Source organism: Heptranchias perlo, chromosome 42 (assembly GCF_035084215.1).
Source record: "Heptranchias perlo isolate sHepPer1 chromosome 42, sHepPer1.hap1, whole genome shotgun sequence".
NCBI lineage: Eukaryota > Metazoa > Chordata > Chondrichthyes > Hexanchiformes > Hexanchidae > Heptranchias > Heptranchias perlo.
Window position 1 is genome coordinate 3,337,590 of NC_090366.1, and position 23,959 is coordinate 3,361,548.

At 45.5% G+C, this 23,959-nt stretch overlaps 1 protein-coding gene across 1 annotated transcript; it reads right to left on the reverse strand.

Moving 5' to 3' along the window:
• Positions 1–490: 490 nt before the first annotated feature.
• LOC137306109 (G-protein coupled receptor 15-like) lies at positions 491–17,772 on the reverse strand. Its single transcript, XM_067975172.1, has 4 exons — positions 17,650–17,772; positions 14,378–14,548; positions 8,947–9,001; positions 491–1,395 (listed from the first exon to the last, which is right to left on the reverse strand). Exons 1-4 carry the CDS (start codon positions 17,770–17,772, stop codon positions 491–493), a joined length of 1,254 nt encoding a protein of 417 aa, XP_067831273.1.
• Positions 17,773–23,959: the final 6,187 nt, after the last annotated feature.

A 23,959-nucleotide genomic window follows, 5' to 3' on the forward strand; every position in this document is an offset into this window, starting at 1 on the left:
GGGGACATGTGAGGTGGAGGGGCGGGGCGGGGGGGCATGTGAGGTGGAGGGGCGGGTCGGGGGACATGTGAGGTGGAGGGGCGGGGCGGGGGACATGTGAGGTGGAGGGGCGGGGCGGGGGGGCATGTGAGGTGGAGCGGCGGGTCAGTGAGGAGGAAGGGGCTGGTCAAAATACAGGCCGCAGAGAAGTCTCAATTATGATGACACTGTGGATAAATTTTACCTGTCTCTTTTTGTGCAATTCTTTTTCATCTAAGTTAAAGATTTCCATTCAAGATGAAACTCCGGCTGAACAATTCTTCACAATGCTGTCAGTCAGCGTTAAATGGGTTCGAAGCCAAATATTGTTGGATTAGCTTTAAAATGCCACATGATTCCAAACGTTTCTGTGAAGTTTTGTGTCTCCGGTAACAGGAGCTGGGATGGGATTTGAGCGATGGAATGTTCAACAATCTCACTTCTAGTGCAGGAGAGCGGTCAGCTCTTGGGTTTATTTAACCAACTGGACAATCAGAACAAAGGGATAAGTGAGCACATTCTTAAACTCCTGTCTGACTTTGGTCTGAGTCACGACGTAGATGCAGGTGTTACTGCAGGAACTGAGGAGTTGCAGTATCGTCCCCATGTATCGGAAGCCGACTGGAAGGTGGCTGGCGGTGATTAGATCAGTGAATTGATTTAACACAATTCGTTCGTGGATGGTGGATACAGCTTGTATCATCCACAACAGTATGAAGCTTGCAGATATGCTGAAGAGCAGAACGATGGACTTCCTGCGATTCTCCATCTCTGTATCCTTGTGATTCTCCCGATCACGGTTCCCCCGGAGCCCCCTGCGCACTCGACTCGCCAGTAAAATGTGTCTGACCGTCAGAGCGTTGAGGAGCAGAATCAACACGAACGGGAGAAGTGGAGTTAACGCACGATGAACGTAGTCGAATGATTTCCACAGGGGTGAGGTATAGTAGCTGAACCTCACCAGGCAAAATACCGGCATGGAAAAGAGATATATAACTCGATATCGAAAATACCACGGGATGTTCTTGAAACAGCTCAACACACTCACTGTTCCGAGAACCACAGCCGCTGTTCTCGCGGTGCAATATTTCGTTTTCAGCTTCTGGCAACAAATGGCCACAAATCGATCAAAGGTGAAAGTGACGGTGAACCAGACAGAACAGTCTGTGGCTGCATGAGTGAGGCAGTCACCGAGACCACACATGGTAATGCTGTTTATGAATATATTAATGAAATAAAGGGTGACAATACGATCAAGTATCAAAGCAGTAACGATAACGGTTAGATCAGCCGCTGCCATGGACACCAGGTAACAGGAGATGCAACGAGACAGACCACACTTTCCCCGGGATAAGATCAGGATCACCAGCAGGTTGACTGGGAGAAATCAGAGCAAAAAAGATCAGGATAATCACTCATCAGATCGGCAACAAAGATTGGACAGCATTTTGAGAGGAATTTACACTGAGCTTACTGTGTTCAGCAAATGGTGACCGAACCCCAGACCTGGGCAGTGCCATCAAAAGGAGACTGAACCCCAGACCTGGACAGTGCATTTAAATGGAGACTGAACCCCAGAGCTGGACAGTGTTATCAAATGGAGACAAATTTAGCAAAAAAGAGGTTAACAAAGTATTAGCAAATAAGAGACACCAGTCCACCAGAATGAGTGAGTGAATGGATATTGACAGGCTGGGTGGGGTCAAAACACTAATCACCTTGTGGATGCAGAGCGCATTGCCGAGTTTCCAGGCGAGTACATTGCTTCTATCTTCAATAAAGAAGAGGATGCTGCCAGAGTCACAGAAAAGAAGGAGGCATTAGATAAATTGTATAGTACAGAATTAGATGAAGAGCACGGGGTGCATCTTGATTGCTGAGGGAGGTAAGTTGGAAACAGAGATCTACCGGTTGCAGCTGCATCTGTCTATGCAAGTATTGGTAGGAGTGATCACCGCACAGTCCTTGTGGAGACAACGTCCAGTCTTCACACTGAGGACACTGTCCATCGTTTTGTGTGGCACTACCACCAAGCTAAATGTTATAGATTCAGAACAGCTCAAGCAGCTCAAACCTGGACATCCGTGAGGCGCTGTGGGCCATCAGCAGCAGCAGAATTGTATTCCAGCAAAATCTGGAACCACATGGCCCGGCATAGTCCTCACTCTACCATTACCAACAAGCCAGGAGATCAACCCTGGTTCAATGAGGAGTGGAGAAGAGCTTGCCAGGAGCAGCACCAAGCGTAGCTAAAAATGAGGTGACTGTCTGGTGAAGCTACAACAAAGGACACATTCGAACCAGCTTGCTTTAGGCAGAGCTACGCGATCTCACAACCAGTCCTGCGACAACCAGTCTTGCATGCTGGTGGACAATTAAACAACTAACGGGAGGAGGAGGCTCTGTGAACATTCCTATCCTTAATGAAGGCAGAGTCCACCAGGTCAGTGCAAAAGACAATGCTGAAGCGTTTGCAATCATCTTCAGTCAGAAGTGCCGAGTGGATGATCCATCCAGGCCTCCTCCCGATATCCCCGCCTTCACAGAAGCCAGTCTTTAACCAATTAGATTCACTCCACGTGATATCTAGAAACGTCTGAGTGCACTGGATGCAGCAAATTCTATGGGCACCGACAACATCCCGGTTGTAGTGCTGAAGTCTTGTGCTATAGAACTAGCTGCGCCTCTAGCCAAACTGTTCCAGTACAGCTACAACACTGGCATCTGCTTGACAATGTGGAAAATTGACCAGGTATGTCCCATCCGCAAACAGCAGGACAAATCCCAACTGGTCAATTACTGGCCCATCAGTCTACCCTCAATCATCAGCAAATTGATGGAAAGTGTCGTCGACAGTGCTATCAAGCAACACTTACTCACCAATAACCAGCTCTCCAAAGCTCAGTTTGGGTTCTGCCAGGTCCACTCGGCTTCAGACCTCATTACAGCCTTGGTCCATGAACTGGACAGGGCTATCAAAGGGAGACTGATCCGCAGTCCTGGTCAGCGGTATCATATGGTCACTGATCCACTGGACTTGGTCTGTGCTATAAAATGGACACTGATCCCTAAACCAGGGCTCTGCTATCGAAGAGAGAGTGATCTATAGACCGGGCAGTGGTACCAGATGGAGACTGATCTCAGGACTGGGGAGCGCTTTCAAAGCCAGACTGATCCCCAAACAGGACAGTGCCATGAAATCGAAACTGAAGTCTGGAAACTGGACGGTGCTATCAAATGAAAACTGATGTACAGGCCAAGACAGTGCGATCAAAAGACCACTGATCACCATTCCTGAACCGTGCTATCAAATGGACATTGATCTCTTGACCTGGACAGTGCTGTGGAACTGGTATCTGAAGTTCGGACAGGCCTGACTCGTCTGAGTCACAAACTGTAGAAATACAGGGGCCTGTCAGTGCGACAGCACGGAATGCGGCAGGACAGAGTGAAATGCTGAGAGTTTGATATGTGTGGGAGTTCGGTGAAGTTGGGTTAGGAGGTGTTGCTTTGCCTTGCTTTTCCGAACTTTTTTCCCAGAGCGGCAGTGGACCTGAGCGTAGAAGACTGAGATTGGGGAATAAAAGAAGCAGCAGACCTGCACATGAGAAAACTACGTCACAGGTGAGGCAGGAGAGTCCAAGAGGTGAGCACATTGTAAAAGGAGACACCCAGAGCGGGAGGAGAGTATGAGAGTCTAAGGCAATATCTGAATGAGGGGGAAATGGCCTCAGGGGACTCATGCTCTACCTGGCAGCACAGCTCGCACCCGTGATATGCTACTCCTGCACTGTGTGGGAAGTAATGGACACGGCCAGTGTCCCTTGCGACCATGTGTGCAGGAAATGTGTCCAGCTGCAGCTACTGGCGAACCGTGTTTCGGAGCTGGAGCTGCGGGTGGATTCACTGTGGAGCATCCGCAATGCTGAGATTATCGTGGATAGCACGTTCAGTGAGGTGGTCACACCCGAGGTAAAGATTACGCAAGAAGAAAGGAAATGGGTGACCGCCAGCCAGAGTAAAAGGACTAGTCAGGTGGAGCAGGAGTCCCCTGGGGCCATTTCCCTCTCAAACAGATATTCTGCTTTGGATGCTGTTGGGGGAGATGGCTTATCAGGGGAAAGCAGCAAGAGCCAAGTTCGTGGCACCACAGGTGGCTCTGCTGCACAGGAGGGGAGGAAGAAGAGTGGCAGGACTATAGTGGTAGGGGATTCAATTGCCAGGGGAACAGGTAGGCGTTTCTGCGGCCGCAAAAGTGACTCCAGGATAGTATGTTGCCTCCCTGGTGCTAGGGTCAAGGAAGTCACGGAGCGGCTGCAGGGCATTCTGGAGGGGGAGGGTGAACAGCCAGTAGTCGTGGTCCATATTGGTACCAACGACATAGGTAAAAAAGGGATGAGGTCCTTCAAGGTGAATTTAAGGAGTTAGGAGATAAATTAAAAAGCAGGACTTCAAAGGTAGTGATCTCAGGATTACTACCAGTGCCACGTGCTAGTGAGTATCGGAACATGAGAATGGACAGGGTGAATTCGTGGCTGCAGTGATGGTGGAGGAGGGAGGGATTTCGATTATTGGGACATTGGGACCGGTTCTGGGGAAGGTGGGACCTGCACAAGCGGGACGGGTTACACACGAGCAGGACCAGGACCAATTTTCTCGCGGGGGTGTTTGCTAGTGCTGTTGGGGAAGGTTTAAACGGGAGTGGCAGGGGGATGGGAACCTGAGCGGGGAGTCAGAAGGGAATAAAGTTGAGAGCAGCAAGAGAGGGGAAGAACCAGGGGAAATCTACAATACAAATAGTACAAACAGTTGTTCAAGAACAAATGAAAAAGTAAAGTGTAGATCAGCGGAAAGAAAGTGTACTTTAGGTACGACAGATAAAATAAAAACTAGAAGGCGTAAGGCGATTCACCCAGAATCAAAGCTGAAGGTCAGGCTGTGGTGTGTGTCCCAACTAAGCGTTCAATATACAATTGCACGGAGTATTAGGAATAAATTAAAGGAACTGCAGGTTAAAATTCAAATTGGAGGGTATGGCATGATAGCTATTATTGAGACTTGGCTGCAGGATGATCCGGATTGGGAAGTAATCATACCAGGTTATAAGGTCTACAGGAGTGAAAGGGAAAATCGAAGAGGGGGATAGTTTTCTACAGCAGTATGTCGTAGAGGAAACAAGGGGGCAAGCCATACTAGATTTAGTAATGAGTAATCAACCAGATTTGTTTAACGGCTTAACTGTGCGTGAACATCTATCCAATACGATCATAACATGACCGACTTCAATTTAGTGTTTGTAAGCGAAAAAAAGTGAATCAGCTGCTAACGTTCTCGACATGGGTAAGGCCGACTTCAATGGGATGAGATAGAGACAGTCCACAGTAAACTGGGCAAATCTATAAATGGGTAAAACGACTGATGATCAGTGGGAAATGTTTAAACAAACATTTAACGTGATACAGAATCGGTTTATACCCCTGAGGGGCAAGAACTCTACTTGCCAAAAAAAAAACAGCGATGGACAACTAAACAGGTAAGGAACAGTATAAGACATAAGGAAAGGGCATACTCAAAGCCAAAAAAATGGCTCAGATCCTGGCGAATGGGAACGATACAAAGATCAACAAAGGGTCACAAAACAGATAGTAAGGGCTTCAAAAACAGAGTAGGAAAAGAAACTTGCAATGGATATCAAAAACAATACGAAGAACTTTTATAGTTATATTAGGAAAAAGAGGGTGGTCAGGAGCAGTGTTGGCCCCTTAAAAACTGAAAGTGGGGATATTGTCATTGACAATTGGGAAATGGCGGACATGTTGAAATTTTACCTTTCGTCAGTATTTAAAGTCGAAAAAGAGGATAGCATGCCGGAAATCCCAAGAAAACGTATATTGAATCGGGGACAGGGACTCGATAAAATTAACATAAGTAAAGCAACAGTAATGAAGAAAATAATAGCACTAATGAGTGACAAATTCCCAGGACCAGTTGGTTTCCAACCGAGGGTTTTAAAGGATGTAGGTGAGCATATTGCGGATGCCCTAACTATAATCTTTCAAAGTTATCTGGATTCAGGAAGTGTCCAACTAGATTGGAAAATTGCACATGTCACTCCGCTTTTTAAGAAAGGAAAAAGAGGGAAACCGGGGAATTATAGACCAGTTAGCCAAACATCTGTTGTAGGAAAATGCTGGAGACTATAATTAAGGATAGGGTGACTGAACACCTTGAGAATTTTCAGAGAGAGCCAGCATGGATTTGTGAAAGCGAGGTCGTGCCTGACAAACCTAATTGACTTTTTTGAAGAGGTGACTGGAGTAGTGGACAGGGGAATGTCAATGGACTTTATTTATATGGACTTCCAGAAGGCATTTGATAAGGTCCCACATAAGAGACTGTTAGCTAAGATAGAAGCCCATGGAATCGAGGGAAAAGTAAGGACTTGGTTAGGAAGTTGGCTGAGCGAAAGGCGACAGAGAGTATGGATAATGGGAAGGTACTCACATTGGCAGGATGTGACTCGTGGAGTCGCGTAGGCATCTGTCTTGGTGCCTCAATTATTCACAATATTTATTGACGACTTAGATGAAAGCATAGAAAGTATCATATCTAAGTTTGCCGATGACATACAGATTGGTGGCATTGTAAGCATTGTAGATGAAAACATAAAATTACAAAGCGATATTGATAGATTAGCTGAATGGGCAAATTGTGGCAAACGGAATTCAATGTAGACAAATGTGAGGACATCCACTTTGGATCATTAAAGGATAGAACAGGGTACTTTCTGAATGGTAAAAAGGTAAAAACTGTGGACGTCCAAAGGGACCTAGGAGTTCAGGTGCACAAATCATTGAAGTGTCATGAACAGGTGCAGAACATAATCAAGAAGGCAAATGGAATGTTGGCCTTTCTATCTAGAGGACGAGAGTACAAGGGGGCAGAAGTTATGCTGCAGTTATACAAAACCCTGGTAAGACCGAACCTGGAGTACTGTGAGCAGTTCTGGGCACCGCACCTTCGGAAGGACATATTAGCGGTGGAGGGAGTGCAGCGCAGTTTTACTGGAATGATACCAGGACTTCCAGGGTTAAGTTACGAGGAGAGATTACACAAGTTGGGGTTGTATTCTCTCGAGTTTCGAATTTTAAGGGGTGATCTGATCGAAGTTTATAAGATATTAAGGGGAACGGATCGGGTGGATAGAGAGAAACTATTTCCGCTGGTTGGGGATTTTAGGAGTAGGGGGCACAGCCTAAAAAATAGAGCCACACCTTTCAGGAGCGAGATTAGAAAACATTTCCACACACAAAGGGTTGTGGAAGTTTGGAACTCTCTTCCGCAAACGGCAATTGATATTAGCTCAATTGCGAAATTTAAATCTGAGATAGAAAGCTTCTTGGCAACCAGAGGTATTGAGGGATATGGGCAAAGGGCAGGTATATGGAGTTAGATCACAGATCAGCCATGATCTTATCAAATGGCGGAGCAGGCACGAGGGGCTGAATTGCCTACTCCTGTTCCTATGTTCCTATGTTCCTAAATGAGCACTGACCGCTCGACTGGACGGTCTATCAATGGACACAGGTAACTGGACCAAGACTGTGCTATCAAATGGAGACTGAACCCTGGACCTGGGCAGTGCTTGGAAATTGACACTGATCTTTAGGTAGGGGCATTTTAACAAATGGACACTGAACTCCCGGCCTGGACGATGCTATAAAATGGAGATCGTCTAATGTCCCACATGGCAGATTGGTCGAAAAAGTGATGGCCCATGGGATCCAAGAGAATTTTGCAAATTGGAGCAAAAATTAGCTCAGTGGCAGAAAGCAAAGTGTAATGGCCGACGTGTGTTTTTGCGACTGGAAGGCTGTTTCCAGTGGGGTTCCGCAGGGCTCGGGACAAGGTCCTTTGCTTTTGGTGGCATAACATGAACGATTTGGACTTAAAGGTAGGGGGCATGATTAAGAAATTTGCGGATGATGCAAAGATAAGCCGTGTGGTTGATCGTGAGGAGAAAAGCTGTGGACTCCAGGAAGATATCAATCGACTGGTCAGATGGGCAGAAAAATGACAAACGAAATTCAATCCGGAGAAGTGTGAGGCAATGCATTTGGGGAGGGAAAACAAGGCAAGGGAGTACACAATAAATGGGAGGATACTGAGAGGTGTAGAGGAAGTGAAGGACCTTGGAGTGCATGTCCACAGATTCCTGGAGGAAGCAGGACAGGTAGATAAGGTGGTTCAGAAGGCATATGAACTGCTTTCCTTTATTTGCCGAGGCATCGAATATAGATACAGGAATGTTATGCTGGAACTGTAGAAAGCACTAGTTACACCACAGCTCGAGTATTGCGTACAGATCTTGTCACCACAATACTGGAAGCATGTAATTGGACGAGGAAGGGTGCAGAGAAGATTTACGAGGAAGTTGTCACGACTGGAGCATTTTAACTGTGATGACAGATTGGAGAGGCTGGGGTTGTTTTCCTTCGAACAGAGGAGACTGAGCGTGATTTGATGGAGGTGTACAAAATTATGAGGGGCCTAGATATAGTGGATACGAAGGACATAATTCCCTGGGCGGAAGGGTCAATAACCAGGGGGCATGGATTTAAAGTGATTGTTAGAATGATTTGGGCAGAAATGAGGAAAACATTTTTCACCCAGAGGGTGGTCGAGGTTTGGAACTCACTACCTGAGAGGGTGGGAGAGGCAGAAACCCTCAACTCATTGAAAATTACATGGATGTGCAGCTGAGGAAACAAGATCTGCAGGGCTACGGACCAAATGCGGGAAAGTGGGTTTCGGCTGGGTGGTTCGTTTCTCAGCCGACGCGGACACGATGGGCCGAATGGTCTGCTTCTCTGCCGTAAATTTACTATGATTTTATGTACTGACCAGTGCCATCAAGCAGTGACTGACCTCTGGAATTCGTCAGTGCTATCAAATGGAAACTGATCCACAACCCTGGACAATGCTGAGAAATAGAAACACATTGAAACTTAAAAATAGGAGTATGAGTCGGACATTCGGCCCTTCGAGCCTGCTCCGCCATTCAATATGATCGTGGTTGATCCTCCATCTCAATACCATATTCCCGCTCTTTCCTCAAACCCCTTGATGCCTTTTGTGTCCAGTAATCTAACTAGCTCCTTCCTAAATATATTCAGTGACTTGGCCTGCACAGCCGTCTGTCGTAGAGAATTCCCGAGGTTCACCACCCTCTGAGTGAAGAAATCTCTCCTCATCTCAGTCCTAAATGTCCTATGAAGCATCCTGAGACTGTGACCCCTCGTTCTGGAGCCAGCCATAGGAAATATCCTCCCTGCATCCAATCTCTCTAGCGCCGTCGGAATTTTATGTTTCAATGAGATCCCCTCTCATTCGTCTCAATTCGCATTAGTAAAGGACGATTCGACCCAATCACTCCTCATACGACAGTCCTGCCATCGCAGGAATCAGTCTGGTGAACCTTCGCTGCACTCCCTGTATGGCAAGTATATCCTTTCTTAGGTAAGGAGACCAAAACTGCACACAATTCTCCAGGTGTGGTCGCACCAAGGCCCTGTACAATTGCAGTAAGACATCCTTGCTCCTGTATGCAAATCCTCTTGCAATGAAGGCCAAAATACCATTTGCATTCCTAACTGCTTGCTGCACCTGCATGTTTGCTTTCAGTGACTGTTGTACAAGGACACCAAGGTCCCTTTGTACATCAACATTTCCAAATCTATCACCATTTAAATAACACTCTGCCGATCTGTTTTTCCTTCCGAAGTGATAACTTCACATTCATCCACATTATACTGCAACTGCCATGTATTTGCCCACGCCCTCAACTTCTCTAAATCGTCTTGAAGCATCTTTGCATCCTGCTCACAACTCACGATCCCACCAAGTTTTGTGTCGTTAGCAAACTTGGAAATATTACATCAGGATCCCTCAACCCAATCATTCATATATGTTGTGAATAGCTGGGGCGCAGCACTGATCCCTGCGGTACCCCATGAGTCACTGCCTGCCACCCCGAAAAAGACCCATTTATTCCTCCTCTCTGTTTCCTGTCTGTTAACCAATTTTCAATTCATGCCAGTATATTACCACTAATCCCATATGCTTTAATTTTGCAAACTAGCCTCTTATGTGGGAATTTATCAAATGCCTTCTGAAAATCCAACTACATCACATTCACTGGTTCTCCCTTATCTATTAGTTTACATCGTCAAAACTAACTCCAGTCGGTTTGTCAAACATGATTTCCCTTCCATAAATTGACGTTGACTTCGTCTAATCCCGTTGATATTTTCTAAGTGTTCTTCATCATAGACTGTAGCATTTTCCCTGTTACTGATGTTCGGCGAACCGGTCTGTAGCTCTGTATTTTCTCTATACATTCTTTTTAAAGTAGTGGGCTTGGATTTGGCACCCTTCGATGTGCAGGAACTGTTCCATAATCTGTAGAATTTTGAAAGATGACAACGACTGCATCCACTATTTCCATCGCTACCTCTTTTAGTATTCTAGGATGCAGATTATCAGGCTGTGGGGACTTATCGGTTTTTAGTGCCATTAATTTCTCCAGTACTATTTTTTTCACGAATACAAACTTCCTTTAATTACTCCTTCTCACGAGTCCCTTGGTTCCCTAGCGTTTCTGGGAAGTTGTGTGTGTCATCTTCCGTGAAGACAGAACCAAAGTATTTGTTTCATTGCTCTGCCATTTCCACTTTACTTTCCATCTTAATGAAGATTTCTAACATGATATGGTCACTCTTCCCTAAAGGACCCGCACACCAAGATAATTAATTCAGCCCTTCTCATTGCACAATACCCAATCTAGGCTACCCTGTTCCCTGGTTGGCCACTCAATGTACTGGTCTAAAAGATCATCTTGTACACACTCCAGGAATTCATCCTCCACACTATTATTGCTAATTTGTGCTGGCCAGTCGATATTTAGATGAAAGTCAACCATTATTACTGTAGTGCCCTTGTTACATTATTCTCTAATTTCCTGTTTGATCCCATCCCCTACGTTACCACTACTATTTAGGGGCATACAGCCAACTCCCACCAGTGTTTTCTGCCCCTTGGTGCTTCTTAACTCCATCCAGACTGATTCTTCATCTTGATTTTCTGAGCCAATATCCTTTCTTACTATTGCTCTGATTTCATCGTTTACCAACAACGCCACCCCACTTCCTTTTCCTTTTTGCCTGTCCTTCCTAATTATCGAATAACTTTGGATATTCAGCTCCCAGCCTTGGTCACCCTGCAGCCATGTCTCTTTACTTGCAATTATATCATATCCATTTACATCTATTTGCGCTGTTAATTCATCTACCTTGTTACGAATGCTTCGTGCATTCAGATGCAGTGCCTTTAGATTTATCTCTTTTACATTTTTAGACATCTTAACATTTTTATCCATTGTGGCCCTATTTGTCTTGTTACCATTTTGTCTTACACGGACCCTACTTGTTTGTGCACTCTTTTGTTTTGCCGCTCTGTCCCTTCCTGACACAGTCTGATTATCCTTCGCCCAATGACTTTCCTACACTGTTTCCTTGTCTTTTCTCTTTAGCATTCTAGATTTCTCTGCACCGAGACCTTCCTCACTCCCCTTATTTAATTTAATGCCTTATCTACTTCCCTAGTTATTCGATGCGCTAGAATTCTGGTCCCAGCATGGTTCAGATTTAGTCCGTCCCAACGGAACAGCTCTCTCTTTCCCCAGTACTGGTGCCAGTGACCCACGAATCGAAACCCACTTCTTCACAACAATCTTTGAGCCACCCATTCATCTCTCTGATCCTATTGACCCGATGCCGATTGCTCGTGGTTCAGGTAATAATCCAGACATTATTACCTTTATGGTTCTGCTTTTTAATTTAGTCCCCAGACGCTCAAACCCTCTCAGCAGAACTTTTTTCTTCGTCCTAGCCATGTTGTTGGTACATACATGGACCACGAAAACTGAATCCTCCCCCTCCCACTCCAAGTTCTTCACCAGCCCGGAGGAGATGTCCTTAACACTGGCAACGGTTGGGGAACACAGCCTTCTGGACTCATGCTCCTGGCAGCAGAGAACAGTGTCTATCCCCCTATCTATACTGTCGCCTACTACAACCAACTTCCTTCCCCGACTTGAATATCTTCCTGCACCACGGGGCCGTGGTCAATTTTCTCATCCTCCCCGCAGTCCCTGCACTTGTCCACAAGGGTTTCAAGAACCTCAAATCCATTGAAAACGCGCAGGGACTGTGGCTCCAACAATAGTAGCTCCTGGATCCCCGTAACCTGCCTCACTCGCAGTCACACCATCATGTCCCAGACCACGTGTCAATTCCAAAAGAACATAATCTAAGTGGTGTGGCTGCCTCCTGGTGCAAAAGGTCCAGGTAGCTATCTCCTTCCCTGATGTCTCGGATTGTCCGCAGCTCGGACTCAGCTCCTCAACTCGGAACCGAAATTCCACGAGCCGCTGACACTTACTGCAGATGGAGTCACCCTGGACAAAAATGTCCACAAGCTCCCACATATCGCAGCAGAAACACATCTCCTGTTCTCCCATTATTTCATTTATTCAATTATATCCTGACCTGGACTCTGCTATCAATTGTGCACTGATTCCCAGACCTGGATACTGCTATCAAATGGAGACAAAACCCCAGACCTGGACCGTGCAATGAAAAGGAAACTGAAATCTGGACCGAGACAGTGCTATCAAATGGAATTTGATCCCCAGTCCAAAACAGCGTTATCAAATGGAGATTGATCCTCAGTCCAAAGCAATACTATCAAATTGAGTCTGATGTCTGGGCCTGGACGGACAATGCTACGAAATGGACACTGATCTCCAGACCTGGGCACTGCAATCAAATTGAGACTGATCTCTTGTCAGACAAAGTGCTGTCAAATGGAGTCTGATCCCCAGACCTGGGCAGTGCAATCACATGGAGACTGATACGTGGACGTGGGCATTGCTATCAAATGATCACTGATTTCTGGGTCTGAACATTTGTATCACCTGGACACAGATCTCCGGAAATTGGCAGTGCGGTGAAATGGGGACGGATTTCCAGACCTCGGCAAAGCTCTCAGGACCTGGACAGTGCTTTCAAATACAAACTGTTCCCAGGTTCTGGACAGTGCTATCAAATGGACTCTGATCCACAGACCTGTGCAGCGCTATCAAATCGAGACTAATCTCTGGACCTGGACAGTGTTGTCAAATGGAGACTGATCCTCAGACCTGGGCAATGCGATCAAATGTAAACTGATCTCTGGACATGTACTGTGCTATCATACACTATCATAGAATGTTTACAACATAGAAGGTGCCCATTCAGTCCACCGAGCCCGTGCTGGCTCTTTGCAAGAGCAATCCAATTAGTCCCATTCCCTGCTCTTTAACCGTAGCCCTTCAAATATTTATCCAATTCCTTTTTGAAAAACATTAATGAATCTGCTTACACCACCCTTTCAGGCAGCGCATTCCAGATCAAAACTACTCGATGCTTAAAATTTTTTCACGGAATCATAGAAAGTTACAGCACAGAAGGAGGCCATTCGGTGCCAGTCGAAAAAGAGGTATCCAGCTTTGTCCCACTTTCCAGCCTTGTAGGTTACGGCCCTTCAGTTGCACATCCTCGTACTTTTTAAATGTGATGAGGATTTCTGCCTCTACCACCCTTTCAGGCAGTGAGTTCCAGACCCCACCACCGTCTGGGTGAAAAAAATCTCCACAGCTCCCATCCAATCCTTCTACCAATTACATTAAATCTATGCCTCCTGGTCACTGACCCCTCTGCAATGTGGTGACCAGATCTGTACGCAGTACTCAAGCTGTGGCCTTACAAAAGTTTTTTACAGTTCGAGCATAAGCTCCCTACTATTGTATTCTATTCCTCGGCTAATAAGGGAAAGTATCTTGTACGCATTTTTAACCACCTTATCTCCCTGACCTGCTGCCTTCAGGGATATGTGGACATGCACTCCAAGGTCCCTCAATTCCTCTACACCTCTCAGTATTCTCCCATTTATTGTGTATTCACTTGCATTGTTTGCCCTCCACAAATGCATCACCTCACATTTCTCTGGATTGAATTCCATTTGTCACTTTTCTGCCCACCTGACCAGTGCGTTGATATCCACCTGCAGTCAACAGCTTGCTCCTCACTATCAACCAATTGACTATTTTTTGTATAATCTGCAAACTTATTGATGAAGCCCCCCACATTCAAGTCATAATCATTAATATATACCACAAAAAGCAAGGGACTTAATACCGAGTCTTGTGGGACCAACTGGTAAAAGATTACTAGTCACAAAAACACACGTCAATCATTACCCTTTGCTTCCTGCTAATCGGCGAATTTTGGATCCAACCCGTCACTTTCCCTTGGCTCTCATCGGCTTTTACATTTCTGACCAGTCTGCCATGTGGGAACTTATCAAAAGTCTTGCTAAAATCCATGTCGACCACATCAAACGCATTAACTTCATAGGCCCTCCTTGTTACCTCCTCAAAAAATTTCAATCAAGTTTGTCAGACACGACTTTCCCTTAACAAATCCATGCTGACTGTCCTTGATTATTCCGTGCCTTTCTAAATGCCGTTTTATGCTGTCCCTCAGAATTGATTCCAATAATTTGTCCACCACCGAGATTAGGCTGCTGGCTTGTAATTACTCGTTCAATCCTTCGCTCCCCTTTTAAACAACGGTGAATTGTTAGCAGTTCTCCAATCCTCTGGCACCGCGCCCGTAGCCAGGGAGGATCGGAAAATGATGGTCAGAGCCTCCGCTATTTCCTCCTTTAATTATCCTAACAGCCTGGTATACATTACATCCAGACCCTGGTGATTTATCTACATTCAAAGATGCTAAACCGCTTAATACTTCCTCCCTCACTAAGTTTATTCCATCCAATATTTCACACTCCTCCTCCTGAATTACAATCTCTGCATCATCACCCTTTTTTTGATGACAGACGCAAAGTATTCATTAAGAACCATACCCACACCTTCTGCCTCCAGACATAGATTACTTTTTTGGTCTCAAATAGACCTTACTCTTTCTTTCGTTATCCTTTTGCTCTTTATGTAGTTATAAAACAATTTTGGCTTTTTCCTCATGTCGCCTTTGTTTCTTTTGCCAATCACCTTAAATCTATGTCCTCTGGTTCTCAAGCCTTCCGCCAATGGGAACAGTTTCACTTTATTTACTTCATTAAACCCTTCATCATTTTGAACACTTCTGTCAAATCTCCTCTCAATCGTCTCTGCTCTAAGGCGAACAACCCCAGGTCTCCAGTCCATCCACGTAACTGAAGTCCCGAATCCCTGGGACCATTGTAGTAAATCTTTGCGACACCCTCCTCAAGGCATTCACATCCTTCCGAAAGTGCGTTGCCCGGAATTGAACACAATACTCCAGCTGTAACTGAACGAGTATTTTATAAAGATTCAGCATAACTTCCTTGCTTTTGTACTCTATGCCTCTATTTATAAAGCACAGGAACCCGTATGCTTTTTTACCCGCTTTCTCAACCTGTTCTGCCATCTTCAAAGTTTAGGGCACATATACCCCGGGTCTCTACCCATTAGAATTGTACCATTTAGTTTATATTGCCTCTCCACATTCTTCCTGCCAATGTTTATCACTTCGCACTTGTCTGTGTTAAATTTCATCTGCCATGTGTCCGCCCATTCCACCAGACTGTCTATATCCTGTTGAAGTCCATCACTATCCTCCTTACTGTTTGATACACTTCCAAGTTTTGTGCAACCTAAAAATTTTGAAATTGTGCCTCTACACCCAAGTCCAAGTCATTAATGTATATCAAGAAAAGCAGTGTTCATAGTTGCGACCACTGGGGAACAACTTCCTCCATCCCAAGAAGCAACCGTTCACCTCGACATTCTGTTTCCTGTCACTGAGCCAATTTAATATCCCTGCTGTCAATGCCCATTCTACTCCATGGGCATCAATTTTGCGGACAAGCCGATTGTGCAACACTTTATCAAATGCCATTTGAAAGTCCATACACAAAATATCAACTGCAATACACTCATCGACCCTCTGTGTTACCTCGTCAAAAACTCAATCAAACGTGTTAAACACTTTTACAAATCCGTGCTGACTTTCCTTTATGAATCCACACTTGTCCAACTGACTTCGAATTCTGTCACGGATTATCGTTTTCAAAAGGTTCCCCACCACCAAGGTTCAAGTGACTGGCCTGTAATTGCTGGGTTTATCCTTACACCCTTTTTAGAACAAGGGTTTAAGATTTACAATTCTCCAGTCCTGTGGCAACACCCCCGAATCGAAGGAGGATTGGAAGATTGTGGCCAGTACCTCGACAATTTCCACTCTTACTTTCGTCAGCAACGTAGGATGCATCCCATCTGGACTCGGTGACTTTTTTTATTCGTTCATGGGATGTGGGCGTCGCTGGCGAGGCCGAATTTTATTGACCATTCATAATTGCCCTTGAGAAGCTGGTGGTGAGCCGCCTTCTTTAACCGCTGCAGTCCGTGTGGTGACTGTTCTCCCACAGTGCTGTTCGGAAGGGAGTTCCAGGATTTTGACCCAGCGACGATGAAGGACCGGCGATATATTTCCAAGTCGGGATGGTGTTTGACTTGGAGGGGAACGTGCAGGTGGTGTTGTTCTCATGTGCCTTCTACTCTTGTCCTTCTAGGTGGTTCAGATCACGGGTTTGGGAGGAGCTGTCGAAGAAGCCTTGGCGAGTTGCTGCATTGCATCCTGTGGATGGAAAACACTGCAGCCACTGTGTGCCGTTGGTGAAGGGAGTGAATATTTAGGATGGTGGATGGTGTGCCAATCAAGCGGGCTGCTTTGTCCTGGGTGGTGTCGAGATTCTTGACTGTTGTTCGAGCTGCACTTATCCAAGCAAGTGGAGAATATTCCATCACACACCTGAGTTGTGCGTTGTCGATGGTGGAAAGGCTTTGGGGAGTCAGGAGGTGAGTCACACGCCGCAGAATACCCAGCCTCTGACCTGCTCTTGTAGCCACAGTATTTATATGGCTGGTCCAGTTCAGTTTATGGTCAATGGTGACCCCCAGGATGTTGATGATGGGGGATTCGGCGATGGTAATGCCGTTGAATGTCAAGGGAAGCTGTTTTGACACTCTCTTGTTGGAGATGGTCATTGCCTGGAACTTGTCTGGCCCGAATGTTACTTGCCACTTATGAGCCCAAGCCTGGATGTTGTCCAGGCCTTGCCACATGCGGGCTTGGGCTGCTTCATTATTTGAGGGTTTGCGAATGGAACTCAACAATGTGCAATCATCAGCGATCATCCCCATTTCTGACCTTATGTTGGAGGTAAGGTCATTGATGAAGCAGCTGAAGATGGTTGGGCCTAGGACACCTCCCTGAGGAACTCCGGCAGCAATGCCCAGGCGCTGAGATGATTGGCTTCAAACAACCACTACCATCTTCCTTTGTGCTAGGTATGACTCCAGCCACAGGAGAGTTGTCCCCCTGATTCCCATTGACTTTAATTTTACTCGGGCTTACTTCCCTCAGGAACCTCGGATGCATCCCATCTGGACTGGGTGACTTTAAGTACAGACAGCCTTTCTCGTACCTCCTCTGTATCAATTTTTACAACATGCAATGTCTCAATGACCTCCTCTTTTACTGTGACCCTGGCAGCGTCTTCTTTCTTGATATGGACAGGTTCAACGTAGGCATTTAGTACCTCGGCCATCCCCTCTACTTCCATGAGTAGATCTCCTTATAGAATCAGCCCCACCCCTCCTCTTACTACCCGTTTACGGTTTAAATGCGTGGAGAAGATTTTGAAATTCCCTTTTATGTTAGTTGCCAGTCTATTCTCATACTTTCTCTTTGCCGCTCTTATTTCCTTTTTCACTTCCCCTCTGAACTTTCTTCATTCCGCCTGGTTCTCACTTGTATTATCAACGTGACATTGATCATACGCTCCATTTTTCTGCTTCACCTTACTCTCTATCTCTTTTGTCATCCAGCGATCTCTGGCTTTAGTTGCCCTGCCTTTCTCCCTCGTGGTAATGTACCCAGACTCGACCAGAACCATGTTCGGTTCAAATGCTACCCGTTGTTCGATTACAGTTTTGCCTGCCAATCTTTGATTCCCAATTTACACGGGTCAGATCCGTTCTCAACCGACTGAAATTGAACCTATTCCAATTAAGTATTTTTCACTCTAGATTGCTCCTTGTCCTTTTCCATAACTATTTTAAAACTTATGATACTACGTTCGCTGTTCACTCAATGTTCCCCCACTGACAATTGCTCCACTTGACCCACCACATTCCTCAGAACCGGATCGAGGATTGCCTCCTTCCTCGTTGAGCCGGGAACATATTGAACAAGAAAATTCTCTTGAACACACTTCAGAAATTCCTCCCCATCTTTGCCCTTTCCACGGTTACTATCCCAGTCTAAATTAGGATAGTTGAAGTCCCCCATTATCTGAACTCTGTGTCGCATACAACTCTCTGTAATTCCCCTGCAAATTTGTTCCTCTATATCCTCCCCACTAGTTGGTGGCCTATAGAATACACCCAGTATTGTAATGGCACCTCTATTGTTTCTAAACTCCAACCAAATAGATTATGCCTTTGACCCTCAAGGACATCCACTTTCTCCAGCACCGCAATACTCTCCTTATTCAATCCTGCCACACCCACAACTCATTTATTTCCTTCACTATCTTTCCTGAACACCTTGTCCTCCAGGAATATTTAGTATCCAATCCTGCCCTTTCTTCATCCAGGTATCCATTCCTAATATGGGTATTTGTGCCTGTTGCTCACCAATCTTATTTACTTCACTTCGTGCGTTAACACACATGGACTCGAAACCAATCATAGACCTTCTCGTATTCTCGCTTAGTCTGATCCCACCTAATACTCTACCTAAGATTGTATCGGAGTCGTTTCCTGCTCTCGCCGCGAACTGGAAAAGTTCATCAACTTTACTTGCAATTTCCACCTTCCCCTCGCCTTCACATGGTCCATCTCCTACTCTTCACTTCCTCGACTACTCTATCTCCATTTCTGGGGATCAGCTGTAAACCAATATCTATCAGAAGCCCAGCGACTACCACGGCTACGTTGATTACACGTCCTTCCACCCCGCTTCCTGAAAGGACTCTCGGCCTTCGACCTGGTCCGTCCTATTTCCCGCACTTCTGCCCTCCCAGAAATTGATAAGGTCCTCCTTGCCCTTTCCTACCACCCCAGCAGCCTCCACATTCAACATATCACCCTCCACTATATACGGCACGACCAGCGTGATCCCACCACGAAACACATCTTTCCCTCCCCTCCCGTTTCATCATTCCGAAGGGACTGCGACACCCTCGTCCACTCTTCCATCACCCCCAATACTCGGTCTGCTCCCTCCGGCACCTTCCCGTGCGAGTGCATGAAATGCAACACCGGCCCTTTCAAGTCCTCCCTTCCCACCGTCCAGTGCCCCAAACATTCCTTTCAGATGAAGCAGCGGTTTAACTGCACTTCTTTCAATTTACTATACTGCATTCGCTGCTCACAATGCGGTCTCCTCTACATTGGGGAGACCAAACACAGATTTTCTCATAGCTTTGCTGAACACCTCCGCTCTGTCCGAAAGCGTGAACCTGACCTGCCGGTCACTTGTAATTTTAATTCCCCATTCCACTCCCACTCTGTCCTCGGCCTCTTACACTGTTCCAATGAATCTCAACGGAAGCTCGAGGAACAGCATCTCATCTTTCGTTTCGGCACTTTACAACCTTCTGGACTCAACATTGATTCAATAACTTTAGATCAGAACCACTTATCCCATTTTTCGGTCAGCTGTTAATGTTTCTGCTCTGCCATTAACAGTTACTTTGGACCCAACTTTTTTTTTAACCTGTCCCATTATCACTTTTCTTGCCTTGCACCATCATCCCTTTTATCATTTAATCACTCCTGTCCTCTACCCTATCACAGATCATCCCTTTTGTTCTTTCCTCTCCCACACCCCCCTTTCCCCGACTCTGTTCTTGCTCAAACAATTTAACACTTTTAACATATTCCAGATCTGACGAAAGGTCTTTCACCTGAAACGTTAAATCTGCTTCTTTCTCCACAGATGCTGCATCACTTGCTGAGCTTCTGCAGAATTTTCTCTTTTTATTTCAGATTTCCAGCATCCGAAATATTTTGCGTTTAGTGCCGTATTATTTCGTAGTCCAGTGCTATCTGTCACATCCCAAACCTATGTGCACCTTTCTTCTACTTTCAAATGCTACAGTGGACGCTGATCCCTGGTCCAGGAAGGTGCTATCAAATCGAAACTCAACTCTGGACCTGGGCAGTGCTTTCAATTAGACGCTCATCTCCCATCATGAGCAGGTCTATCAAATGGAAACTGATCTCTGGACCTTTCCAGTGATATCAATTGCAGATCCATCCCCAGACCTGGACAGTCCTATCAATTAGACACTCTCCGCTCGACCTGGGCACTGCTATCAAATTGAGTCTAATCTTGGGACCTGGGCAGTGCTATCAAATAGAGTCTAATCTCGGAACCTGGACAGAGCGATCAAATGGAGACTGATCTCCGGCCATGGGCAGGGCTATCAAATGGAAACTGATCTCTGAACCTGGACAATGACATCGAAAGGACACTAATCCACTAGACCTCGACAGTGCTATCAAATCGAGACTGATCTCTGGACCTTTGCAGGTCGACCAATGGAAGCTAGATCTCTGGACAGGGACTGGGCTGTCAAATGGATACTGATCTCTCGACATAGACTGTGCTATCAAAGGAGACTGATCTCTTGACCTAGACAGTGCTATCAAATGGAGACTGAACTACCAGACCCTGACAGCGCTATCAATTAGAGACAAATGTTAATAAACAGAATAGTGAAATATTACAAAATGAGAGACACCAGTCCACCAGAATGAGTGAGTGAATGGATATTCAAAAGGAAGGATGATGTCGATTGGGGATCAAAAATCTAACCATCTTGAGGAGGGAGAGGGTATGGCTGAGTTTCTAAATTAATACTGTGCATCTGTCTTCATTAAAGAGAAGTATGCTGCCAGTGTTACAGGAAAGGAGGAGACAATAGAGAAATTTGGAAAGGATAAAAATACACAAAGGTGATGGGATACACCGTAGGTTGCTGAGGGGGTTAAGGGTGGAAATAGATAAGGTTTCTAGCCACAATCTTTCAAACCTCCTTTGATGTGGGAGTGGTATCATGGTATGGTACAGCACAGGAGGTGGCCATTCGGCCCATCGTGCCTGTGCCGGCTCTTTGGAAAAGATATCGAATTAGTCCCAATCTCTCCTCTCTCCCCATAGCCCTGTATATTTTCTCCCTTCAAGTATTATTCCATTAACCTTTTGAAAATTTCTAATGAATCTGCTTCCGCCAACTATTGAGTCAGTGCGTTCCAGATCGCCTTAAATCTGTGTCGTCTGATTATTGATCCTTCTGAAACTGGAAACAGTTTCTCCATATTTACTCTATCAAAACCGTCCTTGATTTTGAACACCTCGATCAAATCTCTTCTTAACCTTGTCTGGTCTGAGGAGAAATAAAAAACCGCAAATGTTTTTATTTCTCAGCAAGTCAGGCAATATCTATTCAGAAAGGTCAGTCTTCTTTTGGTAACCTTGCAAAGGTCCATAGTTCAGTCCCCATTTGATAGCACTCCCAGATCTGGGGCTGGATCTCCACTTGCTATCACTGGCAAGTTCCAGAGCTCAGTCTCCATTTGATAGCACTCTCCAGGTCAAGAGCACAGTCGCCATTTGATAGCCCTGCCCATGGACGGAGATCAGTGTCCAATTGATAGCACTGCCCAGGTCCAGAGTTGAGTTTCAATTTGAAAGCACCGTCCTGGACAGGGATCAGCATCCACTGTATCATTTGAAAGTAGAAGATAGGTGCACTTAGGGTTGGGTTGTGACTGATAGCACTAGAGTACGAAATAGCACAGAATTGAAAGCAAAATATTGCGGATGCTGGAAACATGAAATAAAAAGAGAAAATGCTGGAGAAACACAGCAAGTGAGGCAGCATCTGTGGAGAAAGAAACAAAGATAACGTCTCAGGTCAAAGAACTTTCGTCAGAACTGGAAGATGTCAAAATAATTACAATTTTTGAGTAAGTACAGAGCCGGGGAAGCGGGGGGCGGGAGTGGAGGAAAGAACTAAAGGAAATGTCTGTGATATGGTGGAGGGCAGGAATGATTAAATTATAAAAGAGATGATGTTGCAAGGCAAGGAGGGTGGAATGGGACAGGTTAAGATACAAAAGATTGATCAGGTGTAGCTGTAAATGGCAACAGCAGAACCATTACCAGCACTAACTGTCCAAAAAAATGGGAGAAGTGGTTCTGATCTGAATTTATGGAAATCAATGAAAAGTCCCGAAACGAAAGATGAGATACTGTTCCTCGAGCTTCTATTGACCTTCATTGGAACAGTGTAAGAGGCCGAGGACAGAGAGGTCAGAGTGGGAGTTGAATGGGCAATTAAAATGGCCAGTGTCCGGCAGGTCAGGGTCATGCTTGCGGATAGAGTTGAGCTGTTCAGCAAAGCGATCACCCAATCTGCGTTTGGTCTCCCCAATGCAGAGGAGACCGCATTTTGAGCAGCGAGTACAGTATATTAAGTTAAAAGAAGTACGAGTAATTCACTGTTTCACCTGGAAGGAGCGTTTGGTGCCCTGGACGCTGTGAAGGGAGGAGGTGAAGGGGCAGGTGTTGCATCTCTTGCACTCGCACGGGAAGGTGCCGTGGGGATGGGAGCTGGTGTTGGGATGCTATAAGAGTGGACCAGTGTGTCATGGAGGGAGCGGTCCCTTCAGAATGCTGAAAGGGGAGGGATGGGGAAGATCGCGCTGGAGGTGACGAAAATTGTGGAGGATTGTAAAAAGGAAGACATATCGTGCATGGTGAAAGGAGAACAACCCAAGCTTATTCGGCCTCTCCATATAACTGAAGTCGCTTATCCCTGGTACCATTCCATTAAATATCTTCTGCATCCTCTCTCAGGCTTTCGGAAAGTGTGGTGCCCAGAATTGTACACAATATTCCACCTGAGGCCCAAGCAGTGTTTCATAAATGTTTCGCATAATTTCCTTTATTTTGTACTCTATGCCTCTATTAATAAAGCCGAAGATCACCAAAATTCAAGGCATTCTGTCCCTCAGCACATTTTGTATCCACGCTGCCACTGTCCCTTTAATCCCATGGGCTTCAATTTTGCTAACAAGACTGTTATGCTATTATGTGGTACATTATCAAATGTCTGGTAACAGAGAACTGGAGGGTTGGTAATGTAAAACCCCTGTTAAAAAAATGGGAGTGGGACAAACCACGTAACGATAGGTCAGTCCGCCTAGTGTCGGTAGTGGTGAAACTTCTTGAGACCATTGTCACTTGGAAGAACATGGTTAATCAATGATAGCCAGCATGGATTTGTTAAAGGCAAACCGTATCTGACAAATTAGTACTTGAATTAAATAACAGAAAGGGTTGATGAGGGCACTGAGGTTGATATTGTGGCATATAGACTTTCAAAAGGCATTTGATAAAGTGTCACATCATAGATTTGATAACAAAATTGAAGCACCTGGGATTAAAGTGCCAGCAATCGTGTGGAAGGAAAAACTGCAACTCACTCCTACAAAAGGCTTAACTACTTATCGGCGAGACACTCGAAACTAACCACAGTATAGCTTGGACACTAGAACTATCCATGTTATAGCTTGGACACTAGAACTATCCACAGTATAGCTTAGATACTCGATGAAACCAGATTACCACAGGAAATAATTCAATTGTTACCAGATGTGCAACTAGTTCTGGATGAAGGAAGTGAGCAGCATTTTACTAACATCATAGATTGATTTGGG